At 35.6% G+C, this 20,685-nt stretch overlaps 1 protein-coding gene across 8 annotated transcripts in view; it reads right to left on the bottom strand.

The window, feature by feature from the left end:
• Positions 1-1,558: 1,558 nt before the first annotated feature.
• QKI (QKI, KH domain containing RNA binding) overlaps positions 1,559-20,685 on the bottom strand; it is a 111,838-nt gene continuing 92,711 nt past the window's right edge. Inside the window, exons 5-9 of one of the 8 annotated variants that reach the window (XM_081943462.1) lie at positions 14,472-14,559; positions 12,354-12,377; positions 11,768-12,040; positions 8,806-8,880; positions 5,529-5,838 (exon numbers count right to left, since the gene is read on the bottom strand). In XM_081943462.1, coding sequence (XP_081799588.1) covers positions 5,762-5,838; positions 8,806-8,880; positions 11,768-12,040; positions 12,354-12,377; positions 14,472-14,559 — 537 coding nt within the window. In that variant the 3' untranslated portion in view covers positions 5,529-5,761. The other 7 variants (XR_014174553.1, XM_081943465.1, XM_081943463.1 and 4 more) reach the window with 7 other exon arrangements.

Raw genomic sequence — 20,685 nt, 5'->3', positions numbered from 1 at the left:
ATTACTAGTCTATAGTGGGTATGATTTCAAATAGGTATACATCCATGCATATTGTTAATGGATTTATTCCTAATTACATTCTATCCTACAATATTGAACAAAACCCAATCCTAGTGTATATTCTTAGGAGAATAGGCTTGAATATATTGGGACATTTTGCTTTGCTTCATTTTTATTTCATTTCTCTTTTATTAAATAATTCATAGCTGGTAAATCCTTATGTTTATCCAGACTCTTCTAATAAATGATGAGGTAAGATTATGTTGCATACTATTATGAAATAAAGTGCTTCAAATATATTACATATTTCAGCAAGAAATACTGATTCATATGCCACTGGATTCACAAAATCTTATTTTTCTTAAAAATTGAAAAGGCTTGACTTCATTTTTTAAAAACAATATTCATGTTGTGCTTATAACAGCTCAATTTTATGTATGTGTATTCAAAATTAAGCCTTATTAATCTGACATAAATGGATGTAAGTTTCAGCCTAAATTCTCAGAAGTGGATCATAGAAAGGAATATTTTGAACAAATGCTGTTTCATATAAATAGGTGTCCTATAAAATATATTAAATTAAATTTGAAAACAGATGAATAGGCCGTATTAGCTATATTTTTGTAACCATTATCTACTCATGAAAAATGTGAATAATTTATTACAACATATTTCTGCAAGCAATTATCTCCTAGATAAGCATACAAAATAATGTTAGACTTCTTTTTAAAATGGATATTTTATACACCTTTTGCAGTAATTAGAAAATTACCTACTATGATTTGAAATAATGTCGACCTGTACTATGATGTCATTTAAATACTACAAACCAGAGATATAAAAAAGAAATGTTCTGCCCAAGACGCAGTGAACCCACAATTTTAAAACTGTTTATTAAGAAACAGTCTGTTTTAAGACAACTTAATTACCTGAGACTTGTCATTTGAAGACTGCTTCTAAAATCACCTTTAGGATCACAATGAAATTGGGAGAAATATGGATCCTGCTAGGTTAATGGTCTGTTTCTTGCTTTAAATACATTTTAGAAATGTACATAATAATGCTGTTTAGATACTGAGATGCTGAACTGTCATTTTAATTAGAATATTCACATCAAACTAAATGTTTTTAGCATAAAGGCTCAACAAAGAATCAAACTGGTTTCTTTGGGCACGTATTGTATACCAATATATTGGTATCTTTGCCCTTTTGCTGTGAGGTGACAGTGATTAATTTAGAAAAGGAAATTGTGGAATTAGTAATGCAGATGCTGAAAGGCGAGTGGCAAGACTCTAAAAGAAGATTACCTGCAAATATGCTTACTTGTTCCCCATTCTACTGGCACTTACCCATAAGGTAAAAGTCCAATATGACCAAAGCCAATTCAATGGTAGTGTGCAGAATGTCAGCCAAACAAACAACATAAAACAAATCATGTGTTATCTGTGGTCATTTCTTCAGGGTTAGTCCAAGAACTCATAATTTACATTCTTCTGTCCTTCCTTGTTTATTCAATTAAACATGTAATGGTTAATAAACTGACATAGTCCAAAGTTAGTAGGTTGGTATTATAACATTTATTAAAATAATGCTATGGGTTAATAGAAACAGCAAAGAACCAAAGAATTAAAATGCAAGCTATGTAAAAACCCAACTAAAACCCAAATATGTCTAATGTATTCAATCCAGTAGCTAACTAAAAGCCTAAGAAAGACAACACTCCCAATATAATAATAAAGTACTGCAAAACAATTAGCAATTTTCAGTTATCAAAATTGTGGGTTTTGCATTTTTGTATCCTTTTCTCAATCAGGAAAAATTATTCTGAATGTTATATAACATACATATAAAACAAGATAGAAAAATACATTATAAACTTGTAACAATGGCTGTAAATACATTATCTTACAGGTTTCTCATAGGCAATAGGTTGGTTATGTTACATACATAGCATCAAACTAAGATAAAAGAATAGACAAATACATGTCATCTGTACGGTTACATACAAGCGACACTCCCATATACCCACTCTAAAAATTACATAATACTGTCAGAAAAAAGACTTAAACTACATATTTTAAGAAAGAAAAATTCAATAAAGGATGATAATACTGAGAACCAAGGCATTCAGAGATTCAAAAGTCATGCTTTAAGTTGATCCAAAATGTTATCAACCAAGTTTTAAAACTTTCTTTCAGAACAAACATTACTTTTAGAAGTCACACTTCTCCCAAGAAGAGACCTCTGATCAGCATCTAAAAATGTCCAGGTTTATCACAGTTGAGATGAAACTGGATCAAATACTGGTAACGTTATAGCAATCCTCTCTCCAAAATGTTTGAGTGTCGCAAGTTTATTCAACCAAACAAAAATCAAAATGGCACAGCATATACCAAAAGTAAAACCAAATATAAAAACAACAACAACAAAAATGTTATGTAACAGGAAGACAAAGCCAGTGGCAGAATAAAAGGAAAGCTAGCTGCGTACAAAAAGATGAATGTTTATTGCATAGTAAATAAACTGATACTTGTTTCCAGGTGAGACATAATGCTGATAAAGTCACCATGCAGATGCTTAAAAAATAAGCCCTCTTTATCTAACTTACTATTGACCTTTGATTTGGAAACTGTGAAGGTTTTTAGGAGAATAAGCTGACACAATATAAAGGGCAAGGTATCACCTGATCTTTGCCAATTTGCTTCAAAGCCGTGACCATGTTGATACTTGCTCATTAATTTTACACTCCACTTTTGTGCGTAAAGTGTTTATAAACACTAGTGTTAATTAATACTATTTCAGCCACACAAACTTCTTTTAAAAAAATCAAACTGAACCACAGCTGGATTTTCCTCCTTTAAGGGAAAGCGCAACCAGTAGTTAACATTCCTCAAGTAGAAGTTTCATGAAAAATTATGTAAATCCATACGCACTTGGCATTGTAGCTAAAACATCCAAAACTTATAACATGCTCAATCTTAATGTTTGGTTTAGTCATGGATGAAATTATATGGGAGCAAGTTTAAGTTCTCTTGTAGTTTCCTGCATCTAGTTCAATCAGAAAAAAAGAATAACTGATCTCTAAATAATAATAAAAAACCCAAACACTTGCTACTCTATAACTATTGTTATCTTATAATTTGATTTAGAATGAAACTGCATGGTAGAACCCTTTGGTTTAAGGCTGAGCAAGTATTATAAAAATATATTGTCTACAATTGAAGAGGGAACGTGTTACAAAAATATTGCGGTTGGCTGTTGGTGGAAAATTCTATTTCACAGTTTGGGATCTGGCAAGGTTGCATCATGCTGTGGCAAAAACCAGGTAATTTTAATAGTCAACTCATTTGTCTTTCCTCACAGCTTCTTTTCACATACTGGGCGGACTGAGTGGCATGCATTAACTTGCTGTCTTAGGGAGGAGCTGATTATATGACACACCTGACTAAATGACCATGAAGAAAATAAGGCACTTTCTTTTCTTTATACTTATTCCAATACTTAAAAAATAAAAAAGAAAGACAAAAAGGCTCTTTTGGTCTTTTGTTTCTCGACAACCACCAGAAAAAATCATTTAATGAAATAAAGGGTTTCTTTGTTCTTTTTTCTTTTTTATAACACTTGAAAGTATAAAATGCTACATTTCCAAAAATATATATTTCTTCTGCACCAGCACCCTTGTATAGTAAAAGTATCTACTTTTTTTTTCAATTTGTTTCAATGCACTACACTTTATCTACAATTTCATTACATGTATACAGCAAATAGGCAAGCATGGCTTTTATATCCTTATGAATTTACTCTATACAGGGAGGCTTAAAAAATATTTGAACAGTTTGCCCAGTAATGTGACACATAATGCATGTACCTTGTACTCATGTAATTTTTAAAAGGAAGTTGATGTATAGTAAAAGAACTGTATCTCAGCATTAGCTTCGATAGGGTTGCTGTCTTCTAATGCATTGATGTGGTTCAAAAATTCAGTAACCTATCTTTCATGGCACTTTTTTTTTCTTAAAAACACCCAATTTGGCAGGTAATATAAAAAAGGCTGCATCTTCTGCCCTTTGAGGGCATTGGTAGTGATTACACTGCATGTCAAATTTTGAATACTTTTAGGAACCCCTTCACCAATGATATCCCTGACCAAAGGTTCATGCATGATGCATCATCACACAGTACATTCAAAGAGAGCTTTGACTTCTTTATGAGAAGAGAAAGGTTCCTAGAAGTCTCACAGTAACTGCCTCTGACATCAGGGAGTTAAGGGACATCTGCTTCCATCTCTTATATGAGGCCCTTCTTACCATTTTTAGGGTGGGACACTAAAAGATGATCAGTGCGAAAGGATGAATTGGACCTTATTGCTTTACTACTATTCAGTGCAGGTTCTAGAACCACTTTCACCCAAACAGGGAAAAAAAGCTGAGTTGGAGGACAACAAATTCTTTGTCTTTTTGTTAGATGGTAAGACGAACGGACAAATGCCTCAGCTCGCTGCACTGAAGACAGACAAGCAAAGGCGATTACCAGTTAACTGATCAGCAGGCAGGCATGGTCAGGTCATCATTGGGTGAAGAGTTCAGAGGTCAGAAGGTCATAGGTTAGTTGCCGGTGGCGGCTGGGTGGTTAGAAACAAAAAAAACAAAAAACAAAAAAACAAAAAAGAAAGAAAGATAGAGAAGAGATTAGTTTCAGCTAGTGACGGCTTAATGACAACATGAAAACTAATCACAACTAATAAAAACAAGCATGTTTAATTCTGACATACTGCTTGACACCATCTACAGAATGCAATAAAAATCATGACAGCTTGGCCTCATGATTTGAACATATGAAGGAGAAGCCCAGTCCCCACAAAACTGGTTAACAAGGAAAAATAGGAAATAAAAATATAACTAATGGTTAGTAGCAGTCAATGAAAGAAAAAACAAAACAAAACAAAATGATAAACAATTTCTGGAACTTGATAAAAGAATTGAGAACAGTCAGTGCACCATATCAGTATCTGACTGCTATTAAGCATTAGTATTCTCCCATGTGCAAGCAATCAAAGCAACTAGTAATGATGAATGTGATTATTAATAACTAACTGTTAAGAGAAATGAATCTAAGAAATTTGATTTGTTGACATTTGATTTCACAAACTACCGGCCAAACAAGTTTTTTGTTCAATAAATTTTATTGCTTTTCAATGATTCTATTTACAATCAACACTGAACTTCTTGGCTTCATGATACAAAGCAATTCTAAATTGAAGTCTAAAAGAGTAGGCATCGTTCATGGGAAATAGGAAAAGCCCAAATGTTCTAGGAAGCTTTTCCTTTAAAAAAACAAACAAACCCTATCTTACACATATAGGACACGAAGAAAATGCACTTGTATGTAAACACTGTAAAAGTCCTGCCATTTAAAATTCTATATTTAAAATGCTCTAGTTACATCAAAAATATAGGAAATCTAATTGATACTAATAAGGCATTTTAAAAACTACAAACAGCTCTTTTTTTCAAAGCTAATACTTTGCAAATACAATAAAATTTGACATTTCATATACATTCCTGCTTTATATTTTTATATTTTAAAAGAAGCCACCTGTAAATACTATTTTCTTTTCCAAAACACACAAATATTACAATAAAACATAAAAAAGTTCTCAAGTGGAAAGTTATCATTCCCATTTTTCTTGAGCTGTTTCTTCTTTAATTACTCTTTCTCATTCTCCTTCAACAACTTGGTCCACTTTACAGTAGTACAAATTTTAAGACTCATTCAACAGCTTTATTATCTCTAATAAATTCTGAGGTTTGATAAGAATATTTGTACTGTTGCCATTGACTAAAGCAGAGGAGATGAAAGTGAGAAAGGTGTTCAGTGCAAAAATCAAGAGTTGTGCCATTTTAAAAAATGAATTCAGTAGGTGCAATGTTCACAGATAGCACATTTTTAAAGGCCTTACATCTTGGGTTGGCTTTATATTATTTCTATGGCCTATAATTTAGGCTACAGTTCATGAACTCTAAAACCATTACTGTTGTAACTTAAATGATACCTTATTTTCCCTGATTTTTTTTAAATGCTGAGAAGTGGGGTTTTAAGTTAAAAATATTGTAAAAAAACTCACCTTAAAATTAATAAATATTTAATGTGGCATTATCTTGCCACTATAAAAATGTGTATTACATATCCAGAATCTTAAAGCGTTCTTGGTACTTACTACAATTTTGATTAATATGGTATTACAATTTGTAGATATAAATTATGTGAAAATTGGCTTTGAGAAAACACTTTAGTGTTATAGTTTCAGCACTGCCATTTCTTGTGTATTTAAATCAATGTAAGCTATCGTAAGATACCAGTACACCTGTGATACATCCTCTGCCAAGTCCCTGACCATCTACAGTACACACAGGTTTGTCAAGTGTGCAACACCATTACAGTTTTATACAATTAAATCAGTCAGTCTCTCTGTTACATAAATTCAGTTTTATATTATTTATATGGCGGGGCTTTAGGAGAAATTATGTTTAATTCTCAGAGAAATGAATTCTGAAAAGTTGGGAGCTCTTGCTTTAAACACAATGCTTACATATAAGCCGGCATTAAGAATAAAATCTTTAATCAGACTATAATGGGATACTTCTTTTAAAATCTCTGTTAACCAAAGATCAAATTAATGCATATGCTAGCTTCAGTTAACACCTCATAGTTTTTCTTATGAACAGAAAGTGCTTCGGTTTACTGACATTGAATTTTAACGCATATTGCACTGGACAATTTTTCAGACATATAAGAAGCTATACAGTGTCCAGCTATGTTAGTACAATGGAATTTTCAACTTGGTTGCACACAATAAATTAAACCTGAATGGGGAACCAAGTGATATAAATAAAAAAATGTATTAATGACAAAAACTAGTATACTACTCTACACTTTTACACTATTGTCCACAATTCAAAATGAATAAACAAAGCCACCTCAGAGTTTGATGGAATCTGGAATTATTCATCATGTTCACTAATGTCACGTGTATCTGAATCATATACCATCATTAGTAAAACTAATTATTAGGGAGAAAAAAGGTCACCACAGTCTATACAATGGTAACTATAACTATAACATTCTACTACTATGTGCTCTCAAATATTCCCAAAATAAAAATATGACTCTTAATACGTCTGCAAATTAGTTTTAACAAAACTCCCCAAAACCTACAAAACATTGTTTCTAACAACTGCCAACTCTAGATACAATTCAAAATTCAGTCACAAACTGAACTACCACCCAAATGTCAGACTTCTAGATACAAAATATTAAAAACTGATTCTCTGGCCCATTAACTATCCAGTACAATTCTCTCAATCAGCAGTAAAATTTAATTTTTATTCCCATTCCACTTGATATATCTGTCCTGATTCCGTTATCTTTAGATATCCACATGCGCCCAATAATTGGCAAAAGAGGAGAATCAAGTAAAGTGGGTTTATAGCACATTTTTTTTCACATTAAACAATACTCACATGTGGCATCCAAGAAGAATGGAAGTAGGAATGCATGATCTTGCTCCCTCATTATATGTACAAAAGGTATTTTTCACAGAAGTGAACATTCATAACGGTGATTCAATACAAACAGGGGTGGGGTTTCAGGAAAGAAAATACTTTGAAAATACAATGTGGCATTTCTGAAATGTTGCAGAATGTACCTATCTGGTTTGGAATGTTTCTAACAATGAACTCCTATGCTCTGAGCTCAAGAACTGGTTAAAAGTTAAAAATAAAGGCACTGGTATTTATTTAGCATTTGAAATATCATTTTGCAATAAAATTTATTCTTATCTGAATTTATTCTAGTGCAATATTACAAATCTACTCCAAGAATTAAATTTTTGCATTCTAATCTAATCCTCACAATACCTCTGATGACTAAGGGAGGTATATTGATATCACAACTGAGTTGCTAAATTCAGAAACCAAACCAATACTACAGTGGAACAAATGTTCCTGAAGTGTCACACTGCTTTCAGTAGTAAACTCAATGTCAATAAACCGAGAAGTCACTTCTCACAAGAAAAGGACATCATTCAAAAGCCTATAAATTTACAAGGAATGCAAATTGCATGATATAAAGGAGAAAATGAAGATTTATTTTCCCTTTAATAATCAAGCCAAGCATGTTTTTTGCTTTGCCTATCAAAATATCAAAAGTAGTAAGTTCAAAAAATGAATATTAGTTCTAAATGCATTTTTTAAATCCTAGAAGCTAGGAAAACATACTCAAAGTTGAGATACATCACTTTTAACCTCCTTGTTAAATGTAGAGATTTTAGGGCAAAGGCACAAACAACTTGCCAACAGAGAGGAAATGAATCTTCAGTTTTCTCCTGAAAAAATACATATAGCACTTACTTCTACCTTATTAAGCACTCATCCATTCATTTTATTTTGCAACACCATTTGATATAGCTCAAATTATTTAAAGTCCCATAGGAAAATCAAATACCAACCCAACAATAAAATAACGCCTACTTGAAATAAATCATAGTGCTCACAAAGGAAGTTATAACTTTGTATACTCAATACACTGAAGTTTGTGTGTGCGTGCGCGTGTTTGTCTGTGTATAGATTTTTGATATAAAGGGTACAGTAGTTTTAAATTGCCATAAAATTGTTATGTTCACTTCAATTTAATATAAACATCAATAAAACAGTCAAAATAGAATTTGATTAACCAGTTGTGGTGTTGCAAACTTCCATGTACACTCAAAGCATTTCTTATAAGCAAGAACTGCAGAACTAAACTAACCTCTGTCTGCGGTCACAATCCTTTGGTAAGGATGGACACGCATATCGTGCCTTCGAACTTTAGTAGCCACCGCACCTAGTTAAATTGCAATTACCAAGACAGTTAGAAAACATTTGATAAAACATTAACAGCAGGCTTATTAAAATGGATTTTAAATCACTTTCTTAAAATACTATTTAAAGAAAGCAACAAGTTAAGGCACAGTAGTTTCAAATTTTAACCTTATTATATGAGTTATATCTGTGCAGATTAATATTGCATTTATTTTAAACATCCAGGCCTTAACCTGCATTATCCATTCATTTACAAACTTGATTACAGTATTTCATGAAATTTATTAGACCCAAACACAATTGAGCTTTACTAGTCACATATTCACTGAAGTGCCTTCCTTGCAGCAGGACTATCTTAAATAATGCCATTTTAATACTGAAGGTTCTTTGCTAATTTTTAAACAACTTCCAGTTTTTACCATTTAAAAAAAATATAACACGATTCCTCAAGCCTACAGACTGTTTTAAAAACTAAGTCAATAACTGTGAACTGCAATGAATTAGGTGATTAGTAAAGCAAATAGTACAGAATACATAGCAGTCAGTACACTACCATACACTCATAAATCACAGCTACCTTGCCATAGCATAGGCTACATCAAATTAATAGCATTTTTATTTCTATGTGCAAAAAAGTGCAAGTAAGTCACTGACTGCTAGGCTACATTTTTTCAAGGCTGCTGAAAACTAAACATTTGTTAAAAGTCAGCTCTGATGAGGTTCAGTTAAGACCATTCTTGAATTCTTAGCCTTTCGTTGGGAAAGCCATACCTAAAGATAAAAGGGAATTAAATATTAGTCAACTAAGATTTGATGCTACTGTCAATCCTTCCCATAAATTTATTTCCTAATGTTCCCTAAATTATTTACACATTTTTCCTAAATTGCTTTTCTTTTTAAATCCTTATATTTTGCCGAAAATATTAGTAAATTAGGGATTTACAAATTGTTTGAAATAGTTTTCTATCTTTTTTTAACAAAAGGGACACATACAAAGCACAAGTTTTCAAACAATTAAAGTGGACTCATTGGAAGGGGAATGAAAGGGATAGGCATGCATATGCATGCAAAAATAGCTGAGAACAGCTTATGAACTTAAAAAAAAGATACAGCTGCTTTAACAATTAGAATAGATAAAATTCTTACATAATGAAAAGGAAATCTTTCAAATAATTTGCACAGCCTTGCTGGCATTCATTAAAAATGAAGATGCATATTTCCATAATAATAGTTTTAACACGTAGCATTTTAGAGTCATTTATTAACACATAGTTTATTAGACTTATACTTAATTTTCACAATACAGCAGGAAGTAATAGATGGCATTTACTTTTAATGATCAGTTCTTCACATTGGAAGCAGTGTCTTGACTCTGATATTGTATTGTAAGAAACAATTATAATGTTTATATTCATAAAATGTATTATCACCTATTTCAGATTTGATTACTATTAACTTCATCACATAATAGAGTCAAAATTAAAATGAATATTTACACACAATTGTAAACATTAACTTAAATGAGTAAATCTTTAGTAAGAGTGAACTTATCTGAAAATTAGCCATAAACTAATACTACGTATAAAACTATATTATTATATTTAAGTTATGATAGGTGACATACTGTAGATATCTAAAATGACAGCATGCAAGCATTTCAAACAAAAGCAATCACTTGTTTTTTTAAAAAAATATTTTTTATAATTAAAAAATTAAAAATTACAGGATATGTTCTATTCTTTTTAAAAAATCTCTAATATGCATAGTTCCAACAGTCTAGCCCTAAAATTTAATTAACATAAATTAATTTCATAGTTAATTATATATGATGGTATCTTATGAATATCTATGGTAATGCTACATTCATTACTATATGCTAATCCAAATGAAGTAATGTGAAAAAAAAGCATTTATTGGATTATAAATAAATATATCTATTTACGCTAAAGTGTTCCTGAAAATATTATCATCTTGAAAAACTCACAAAGGAAGTGAAAATGTGAACTAACATATAATATACAATTACTAATCTTAACACTATTGTTAATTGTAATTCATTTAAAGTAAAAGCTATTTTATGTAAAAAGTATGTTATGAATTACAGTAGAAGAATTGGTATTACAAAAGCACTTTTAAATACAGTGAAGTATAAAATAGCTATGCTGCTTTCTCAATCCCAAAGAAAATGGGAAGTATGGATGTAGGCATGAAATGTACTGCTTTGCAATCAGGCTTAATTTTAGGTTAAAAAAATTAAGATAGGGAATTAAATTGATTCATGATTTCAAATGCCCGGGGATCCAAAAAGCCAATGGTTAAGCTGTTCCATAGATTTCAATGGAAGAGTAAACTAGGTAGATAACTTATGTATTCAGCAATATATTGTATATAGTTCAATCAGGCATGCTTTCACATAGACCATTGCAACTAATTTCTCAAACTGAAATAAATGAGATTTTATATGTGTTTTACTTGGACTATATTTTTGCTCCTGAATATAATCACCAGCAGTAACTATCTTTCAGTCAAGTATTAAAAATGACATAAAACAACATAATTCATTATATACATTTAATATCGGAACAGAGGGAAAAAAGTAAAAAAGTGATATGAACAAAAACAGCAATATCAATAACACTAACTTTTTCTAAGTGATACTAAATGCTGAAAACCAAGGAAGCAAAGTATTAAGAATATCAGGTATTTCAATCTCCTAATCTCCTCTACAGAGAAAAAAGTGTAATTCTTCAAACTGAATATCCTTATTATGTGGGGACACACTTGTTTTAAAAAGGGAGGGACATTTCATTGACAGTAAAACAAAAATACTTTCAGAATCTCCCCAAATATAATGGGGCACAACCCATGCTACCTATAATATTCAATTAAACTGTCTTGGAGAAACTTACCTAATACCCCACTGGGTTCAATAGGATACTCAAGAATTGATGTAGCAGGTGCCAGTGTGTAGGGATATTCATAAGGTGTGTAAATTAAACCAGCTTCAGGTCCTGGGGGAACTATTGCAGCAGTTGGGTGAGGAGTTCCATTTGGCATGACAGCGGTCTGTATTTGTCTGATCAAAGGCATTATGGTAGGGCCAGCTGGCGTAGGGGTACGCAGGGCAGCTGGTGGGAGAACAGGGGCAGGCCCTGTGATAATCCTTGGAGCCTGGGCTGTTGCTGCAAGAGAAAAGGCAAGGGCTGCTACAGTAAGCAAAGAAATTCAGAAGAAAGTATGGAGACAGCAGTGCAAAACATGAAAAGATGGGGAAAGTAAGAAAAGTAGGAAAGAAGAAAAATAAAAGGAAATCATTAGTACATGCATTGATCACACAGTGCCAAAGCACACCATTCAAAAGCAACAGCTTTCCATTTCCCAGTGTGATTAAAATGAACATGCAAAATAAAAGCCAATTTAAAATGGCAGAACATATTTCTAAAACAGGTAACACACAGCACAAAAGCTCAATGTAGAGCACATATTTTTCATTACCTATGCCTTCAAGACTGCATGAGACTGAGAAGCATGCAGGAAACAAAGAGAATACTGTTGTAATTGCATATGGAATATTAAAAATAGTGAAATTTCAGAATCCACAGAAATTCAGTGAAGCTTAGATATACAATGTAACATATTTCAGTTGCAATTTAACCAGTAAACATTCTACTAAGTGAACAAGTATAGTATCAACATTTGCTTGTATCTCCTGCCCATTTTCTGAACAATTACAGCACAAGTGGTGACAAAAATAAGAAAACGTTTGCTACATTTTCCCCCATCTAATATAATTGGAAAACAATTCTGTAACTTTTTTCTCTTTAAAGACAGGTTGGTAATATAAAAAACTGTAAGTAAAGATGAGCATTTATGTTAATATACATATATGTAAACACTATTTGAAAAATATTTAAATTGCCATCAGTTCCTGGGTTTAATGCCTACTTTTAATAATTTATCAAAACAGAGTGAAATACTGCTAAGTATATATTTTACAATATATTTAAATTACCAACTTAAAAAGCAATTGGGGTGTGTTCACTATTTAATTTTGGAAATTTAAGATGAAGCTAAACCACTAAAACTATTGACTGATCAATAGTGAATAGATAATGAATCAATTCTGAAGGAAAAGAAAGGCAAAATTCTGAGCTGTAGTTTAACGAAAGCAAATAAATAGATGAGGGGGATGGTGATGCCTTATGATACATCTAGGAAATATTTCTATACCTAACATCAAAATACCTTAAGGCATGACAAAATTACTTCTTGAACCTATGAGATCAAGCACTTGCTCTGGAGCATAACTTATCAAACTGACTACTAAAAACATGTCAAAATCAGCATATGTTGATCAATAAATTACTTTCAAAACAAAAGCTTTGGGGCCCAACAGGAAACACAAGTGATTGTCAGTGATCAAGGCCAAGTACAAATTAATCTGTACATCAAAGTTTTAGAAATACTAGCACGTTTTCTTAATGGCAATCTGGAGCATGTGTTTTGAATGTACTATATTACTGAAGTTGGAGACCATTAATATTATAGTGCAGCTATGCATATATTAGAAAATGAATCTATTATAGGCACAGTCTAAACTAAATGTTGTAGTAGGCCTGATCATACACCAGAAAACTTTGTATTTCTATCAGTTGTGTGATTCATTGAATATAAAAAAGCACTGATGTGAAGTATGATTTCCTGTTATCTATTAGTGGTTAGATAAACCATTCTTATTCTCAAAATGCAATGATTTGCCTGTTAATGTTTCAACATGACTAAAATATAATCCAGTCAGTAAGTGAAAAGCATTTAGTTTTCAAATATCTCTGAATACATGCATTTGTGAAAACATGCTGAATCAGCTAAGAGTGTTTACAAAGTCATCATTACTATCATATGACTGATCTCAGTATTCAGAACAAAAGAAATTAGGGAAAGTGGAAAACAAAATACTACACAGAATGAATTACGGTCTGATCTCACCCTAAAGTATAAGAGAACTACATTCCTGAAGGTGCCAAGTCTCTGCCCCATGGCTGAATTAAATAAAATGTATTTTGTCTATGAGATTCTCAGTCACCCAGGTGATGATTGTCCCAAAGGTACTTTTTTCAAGAGGCAACTGCACTTTCTGATTGTTCTTTGAAGACATTTTGCTTCTCATCCAAGAAGCTTCCTCAGCTCTCAAGAGGTATAGAAAACCAAGAAAGTCCAGTTGCCTCTTGAAAAAAAAGCACCTTTGAGAAAGAATTTATTTTGTAAAAGTCACCACAATTAAAACTATATTAAGTGAAGGTTTAATTAAGAAAAAAACAAGATATGCCAGAAAATATGTGCAATACCTTTCTTTCAACAGCAAGCTTTGCCCAATGTGTACTACATTAAGGAGTATAAAAATATGAACAGAGACGTGCATGCTTTGGAAAGCAAGATAACACACATGGGGCAAATACAAAATGTACTCTGTGAGCACCAAGGATATTTGAAAAGGCTATAAAATATGTGAGTGACAAAAAGAGCTAGAACATATTTTGTCGGCTTCTATTTGCCATATAAAGAACTCAAATTCTTGTACACATATGAAAAGTTCTATAGTACTACAGGACTTACGTGATTTGATATTGGCGTCTCGGTAGGTACCATTCAGAATTGCAAGTTCCATTAACTGCATCTTTTTAAGGCTATCTTCTCCCTCTGCCTGCACAAATGAAGTACATTATTAGCAAAGCAGTTTCTAATCTCATAGCACAATTGCAAAGAACATGATACAAGTTCTAAGTGATATATGAAATTGAAATACATTTACATAAAGGAAATTGATGCTGATGCTGCTCTAGTCACATAATGACCTCTTATATGCTTTTTTAAATTCAAAATTCTGCACCTTCCAATGCACCTATTAGATTTCAAGAATAGGTAAATGCCACTGCAATTGTACTATACTGTGATAGTGCTAGAAAAAAAAAAGTAATAGAGGCTGCTCTCTTCTGGACAGCAATTTCAATGTATAAAACAATGCATGAAATCCTTTTCTTCAAAGATAAAACAAACCTGGAAGAGGATAGGAAACTTTTTATTGAATCAGAGTTGTACAAAATGAGCGTTGGTCCTTACCTGATACGCTCATTTTCTGGTAGAGACAGCAGCCAGACTGGGTATGCTCCATCCATTAACCAATCGGACTGAGTCTACACTTATGATGTCATCGGGCCCTTGTGGCTCCTCCCCAGTTTTAGATGAAGGAAAACTGTAGACTCGAGAATTGTGAGCAAAAAGTGAAAGTCCATAGTCACTGTATCTCTCTCTCCTCCGCACAAGGAAATCTCCTCATGTGACCCATACCAGGGCAGGGCTGGCTGCTGTCTCTACTCTACCAGAAAATGAGCGTATCAGGTAAGGACCAATGCCCATTTTCCTATTATCGTAGAGACAGCAGCCAGACTGAGACGTACTAAAGACTGGGTTGTCCACTAGGGTAGGAAACTGTAAAAAAAGGTCTGTTATGGCATAAGCACTTGTGGCAGCACCCTGCGCCCAAAGGCCGCGTCAGCCGATGCATACTTGTCCAACTTGTAATGATGTATGAAGACTGTGGGAGATGCCCAGGTGGCCGCCCGGCAAACTTCTTCCAAGGCGGATTGAGTGAACCAAGCCGCAGATGTCGCAGCGCTGCGTGTAGAGTGAGCTGTAATGTTTGCAGGGACCTGTATGAATTGAAGTTCATAAAAAAGTTTAATACAGGCTCTTATCCATCACCCGAGTAGACGATGAAGCCTTGATACCCAAGTAGGCCTGGCGAAAGGATGAAGAGAGCTTCTGAGTGGCGAAACGAGGCGGTGTGGTCGATGTAGATCTTGAGGGTCAAGAGTGTGCCACTTGCGCTCCCTTTCGTGATGGGGAGATGGACAGAAATCAGGTAACGTCAACTCCTGACCTCGGTGGAAACAGCTATTGACCTTCGGTATGAATGTCGGGTCCAGTCTTAAGACAACTCAGTCCGGATGGAACACGCACAAGTCATGTCTGTGTCAGGCCTGCAGTTATATTCCTTTTTAGGATCTTTGGCCTACCACACTTTCTATTATTTTTCTATGCTGTTTCATTAGTGTAGTAATTGAGAGGGGGGAATAGAAAGGAGTAGAATTGTGGAATGTGTTGTTGTCATTCTTTTCTAGAAGCCAAGGTCATCTTTTCTCTCCGCACCTTGACACCTGACCGGAACCAGCTGGGTGGAGATGCCAGCGTGGAAGAAGATTGGACCATGTAATGGATTTATGGATGTGGGGATAAGATCATGAACTTTCAACTGGGTAGAATCCCAGGAAGTTCTTCAGATTTGGGATTTTTCCACAGTACGATGCCGACATGTCTGTCTTATTAAATTGGAACTTTAAGGATAGCTCTGCCTTGGACTCTGATTTAATTCTGCATGATATTTGGAACGCTGAGAGCCTGACTGAAAGAGCAGCCAAATCAGAAATACGTCTGGCTGAGGTTACAGCCACCAAAAACAGCGCTTTGAAGGACAACAGTTTGAAAGAAGTGGATCTCATAGATCAAAGGGCGCAGAAGTCAAAGCTTCTAGGACACGAGGTAAGTCCCAAGTCAGATATCTATGTATGGCAGGGGGACGCAGGTTGGACGCTCCATGGAGAAATCTACGGATCAAGGGGTGAGAAGGTAGATGTTCGGATGCCAGGCCGTCCAGAACAGAGGCCAGAGTGGCCACCTATCAGCGTAGCGTGTCTCTGTTCAAGCCCCCTCTGCAGGAAGTCCAGTATCTGTGGAATGGATGCCCTAAGTGGGTCAACAGTCTGATTGGAACACCACAGAGCAAAAGTATGCCACTTGGCGTCATAAATGTGGTTAGTAGAGCTTCTGTGTGATGCCTGAATGGTAGCAATGACGTTGAGGGAGATGTTATCAGCTGTTAAGACTTGCCGCTCAATCGCCATGTGGTTAATTGCATCCACTGGGGGTCGGGATGACAAACTGACCCTGGGTGTAGAGATAGGAGAGACCATGGGATGTGCCATGGGGTAGAGATTGACAGAGTCACTAGGTCAGCATACCATGGCCATCGTGGCCAATTCGGTGCTAGCAGCAACAGTTCTGCCTCCTGCTCCAGCATTTTTTGAATTACCCTCTGAATGAGGGGAAGGGGAGGAAATGTGTACAGGAGACCCTTGAGCCACTGGCATCTGAGAGCGTCTACTCCTTCTGCCATGGGGTCCATGAACCTCAAGTAATACCTGGGTACCTAGTTGCTGTCTGCTGTCGCGAACAGGTCTAGGATTGGGAAGTCGAACAGTAGTATCAGTCGATGGAAGAGGTTCGGATGGATGCTCTGCCTGATCTATCGTTGTCCAGCTCAGCCAGTCTGCCAGTCTGCTTGGACATTGGAGACCCCTGAGATGTGTTCTGCCATGAGAGATAACAGGTGAGATTCCGCTCACTGGAACAACAGGTTGGACTCCTGCATCAGGGATCAGGAACGAGTTCCTCCTCCCTGTCTGTTTATGTGTGCCTTGGTCGTGGTATTGTCCGTGAGGACTAATATGTGTTGGGCCTGAACTCTGTGGTGAAAGTGTGGAGGGCGAGATGAACCGCCCGCAATTCTAGCCAATTTATGCTGTTTGGGTTCTCTTTGAGGGACCACTGACCCTGAGCCACTAGGTACTGCATGTGTGCCCCCCATCCTGTCAGACTTGTGTCCGTCGTAAGTGTGAGAAGGCACAGCTCCCTGAACAAGGTCCCTTGCAAAATCGCCGGGGACTGCCACCATTTGAGAGAGTGTAATACCTGTCTGGGAAGGGGGACCCTGAGAGAAGAGCTGCCCCTATTGGCCTTTTGATGTGGAAGCATGACCATTGAAGGCTCCTGCTGTGAAACCTGGCCCACGGGACAATCCCAAAGCAGGATACCATCTTGCCCAAGACAAGGGAGAGAAGAAGAAGGGGTGCCTTGCGTAGAGTTAGCAGCTTTAATGGCCTTAAGAAGGGATTTGAAATGATCAGTTTTGAATGATCCGGTAAAGGCAGAGGTATATGGGGTGACCACCTCATCATCAGACAGGTCTGAGTCCCGCAGGTTATCTTGCTCCCCGCCAATTGAGGCCTGAGAAGTAGAGGCAGAGAGATCAGGTTGCTGAGCCGCAGAAGATTTATGCTTATGGCCATGTGATGGAGCAGATTGGGGTTGTTGCTGTAGGCCAGCAGCCATGACCTGTTTAATGGTTTCAGCAATGATGGTTGCCATATCAGTAGGAGAGGTGTACATGGTGTGGGGGGCCCCAGAGCCATGTGTAACCGGGAGGGAAGCTTGTTCAAAAGTGCGCTCCCTATTGAGAGGGACATCAAAGAAATTGCCTCTGTTGTCAGGTTCCCCTTCTGAATAGACCGGGGGTGGTGGTGTCAGGGCCCATGGGAGGCAAGACAGGTGGAGCTGGGGACGCCACTTGGTGATTCTTGGAGGGAGGGGCTGGGCAGTTAGACTATGTTGTTGTTTTTGGGCGCTCTGAAATTCTTTCTCAAGGGCCTTCTGCCTGCGCTCTTCTGCCCTAGTAGCGCTTTAGAGACCTTGGGATTTACTCCTGAAGAATGGGCCTCTTTGGCTTGCCTCTTCCTGCTGCTCTTTGCCCCTGATGGCCTTGCCTCCTCTAGTCCTGCATTCGTATCCATAACTGGATCAACGATTTCCCCAAACATAAATCAACACCCCAATAAGATAGGCAACGGTCTCACCCATTTGCTGGCCAGGCGCTCCTGATCTGGTCACCTGGGGTGATCCCGCGTTGCTGGGCACTCCAACCGGCTACTGTAGAGTTCGCGCCTTTTTTAAAGCATCCAAAATGGGCGACTTTTTTTCTCTGAGGCTTTTCTGAGCCTCAAAATTGCCGCCGCTATCTTCACGGGCTTTTTCGACCCACAAAATGGCCACCGATACTAGGTGTGGCCAGGCGATCTGCAGAATGGCCACCGGACTCGCCTGGAACCGCTGCGTGCGAAACGGCAGGTCGCGCATCCCTCTGAGTGCCCAGAATCAAGGAGCACCGCAGGGAAACAGCCGTGGAGCCATAGCTCGTGAGCTGGCCGATCTGATTGCAAGGCAGGCTTCCTGAGTGAACTCATGGCCGCAGGCAATCAGACGGCTGAGGAGAGGCAGCCAGAGATCAGTTTCGAATTTCCCTCCAATTTGTAGAATAAAGGATTATTTAAGGAACCAATTTAAAGGAGCAACAATTTTTTTTGGAAAATTCACCAATTACAGATATAATTAAATAATTTGGAGGAGAGGTCAATTCTTACAGCCAGTTCAGGTTGGACTGAGTCTGAAAACTGGGGAGGAGCCACAAGGGCCTGATGACATCATGTGTAGACTCAGTGTGATTGGTTAATGGACGGAGCATACCCAGTCTGGCTGCTGTCTCTACGATAACAGGAAAATAAGTAGCTTAAAGGGCTGAATCTGTCTTCCATTCAATTTGAAATGGAAGAGTAATGATTCTTAAGTCCCAAATGAAAACTCTCAAATGAATGGTTAACAAACTTCAAATTGTAATACAAGTACCAATGCTTCCATGAGGGAAGTCTACAAGCACACCTCTTCAAAATTATAATCCATGCATATTTGCTACTTATAAGTCAAGTTTGGTTATGAAAACTTTAATGGATATAACTTCTACAAAATTAAACTATACAAAACATTCCTATATCGTCAGGTCCAAGTACAAATAGTAAACTATTTTTCCTTGTATTATAAATATTGTTAGTATGCATTCTAAAATATAATTTATTAGGGTTACCAATATGCAAAAATTTAAGTATATATTTTAAAAAGTATTTTACTGAAAAGTTTTAACAGCAATAAGAACTAATACAAACTAAAATAGAAGGAAAACAAAAAGAAAAGCAAAAAGTGCAATAAGAAAAAAGAACATTTATAAAAAAGGAAAAAGATGTAAAAATATATAAAGATGTGGCTTCCTATATTCTTCACAGCAATTATAAGTACGGTTAATTTTAACCTCGTTCGCTAAAGTTACATCATGACCCCCCTCTTTCAATAATCTATCCAGTCTAATCATCAAAACTAAAAATACAAGTTCCTTTCTTTTCATTTTTATGCAAAAATCTATAATGGATTTCCAATCACCAATAAATGTAAATATTATCCTTAGAATACAACTACATACTCTTAATTGCAGCATTTCACCAATTCTCAATTCTCAATTTTATTTTATTTGTATCTTGCCTATCTTTTTTTTATTTTAAAAAAATGCAAGTCGTTGAACGTATCTAATATTCCTTCCTCATATTTTCCCAACAACAACCCTATGAAATGACTTGGGCTGACTTGCCCGAGGTCACCTAGTTGGCTTTCATTGCTAAGGCAGGACTAGAACTCATGATCTCCTGGTTTCTAGCCTGGTGCCTAAAACACTAGATGAAACTGCTTAAATCAAATTCTGTAAAAATACAACAGAAAAGAAGCACATCATTTTAGTGAATCAGCTATTATTAAATTGGCAATTACAGAAAACTGGTAATGACTGTAGCAGTTTTAAAGATGCATTCTTCTAAAACAAACACAATAGTGTATGTGTGTATATATGAACTGAGAATGAGCTGATTTCAATAAAATCAGCAACAATGCTTTTGCATGCTTTTCTTTTAGCTTAAAATAAAACAGTGTATGCAAGCATTTCATCTTTGAAATCACAATCATAGATAGATATATCATAATCTGAAACAATTATCAGAAAAATATATTATTATATACCGTATATTATTATATACCATATTTTTCAGAGAATAAGACGCAC

The sequence above is a fragment of the Natrix helvetica genome (assembly GCF_964273705.1).
Source record: "Natrix helvetica genome assembly, chromosome: 2".
NCBI lineage: Eukaryota > Metazoa > Chordata > Lepidosauria > Squamata > Natricidae > Natrix > Natrix helvetica.
The sequence above is the reverse complement of the archived record's forward strand: the minus strand, read 5'-3'. Positions and strand labels throughout refer to the sequence as shown.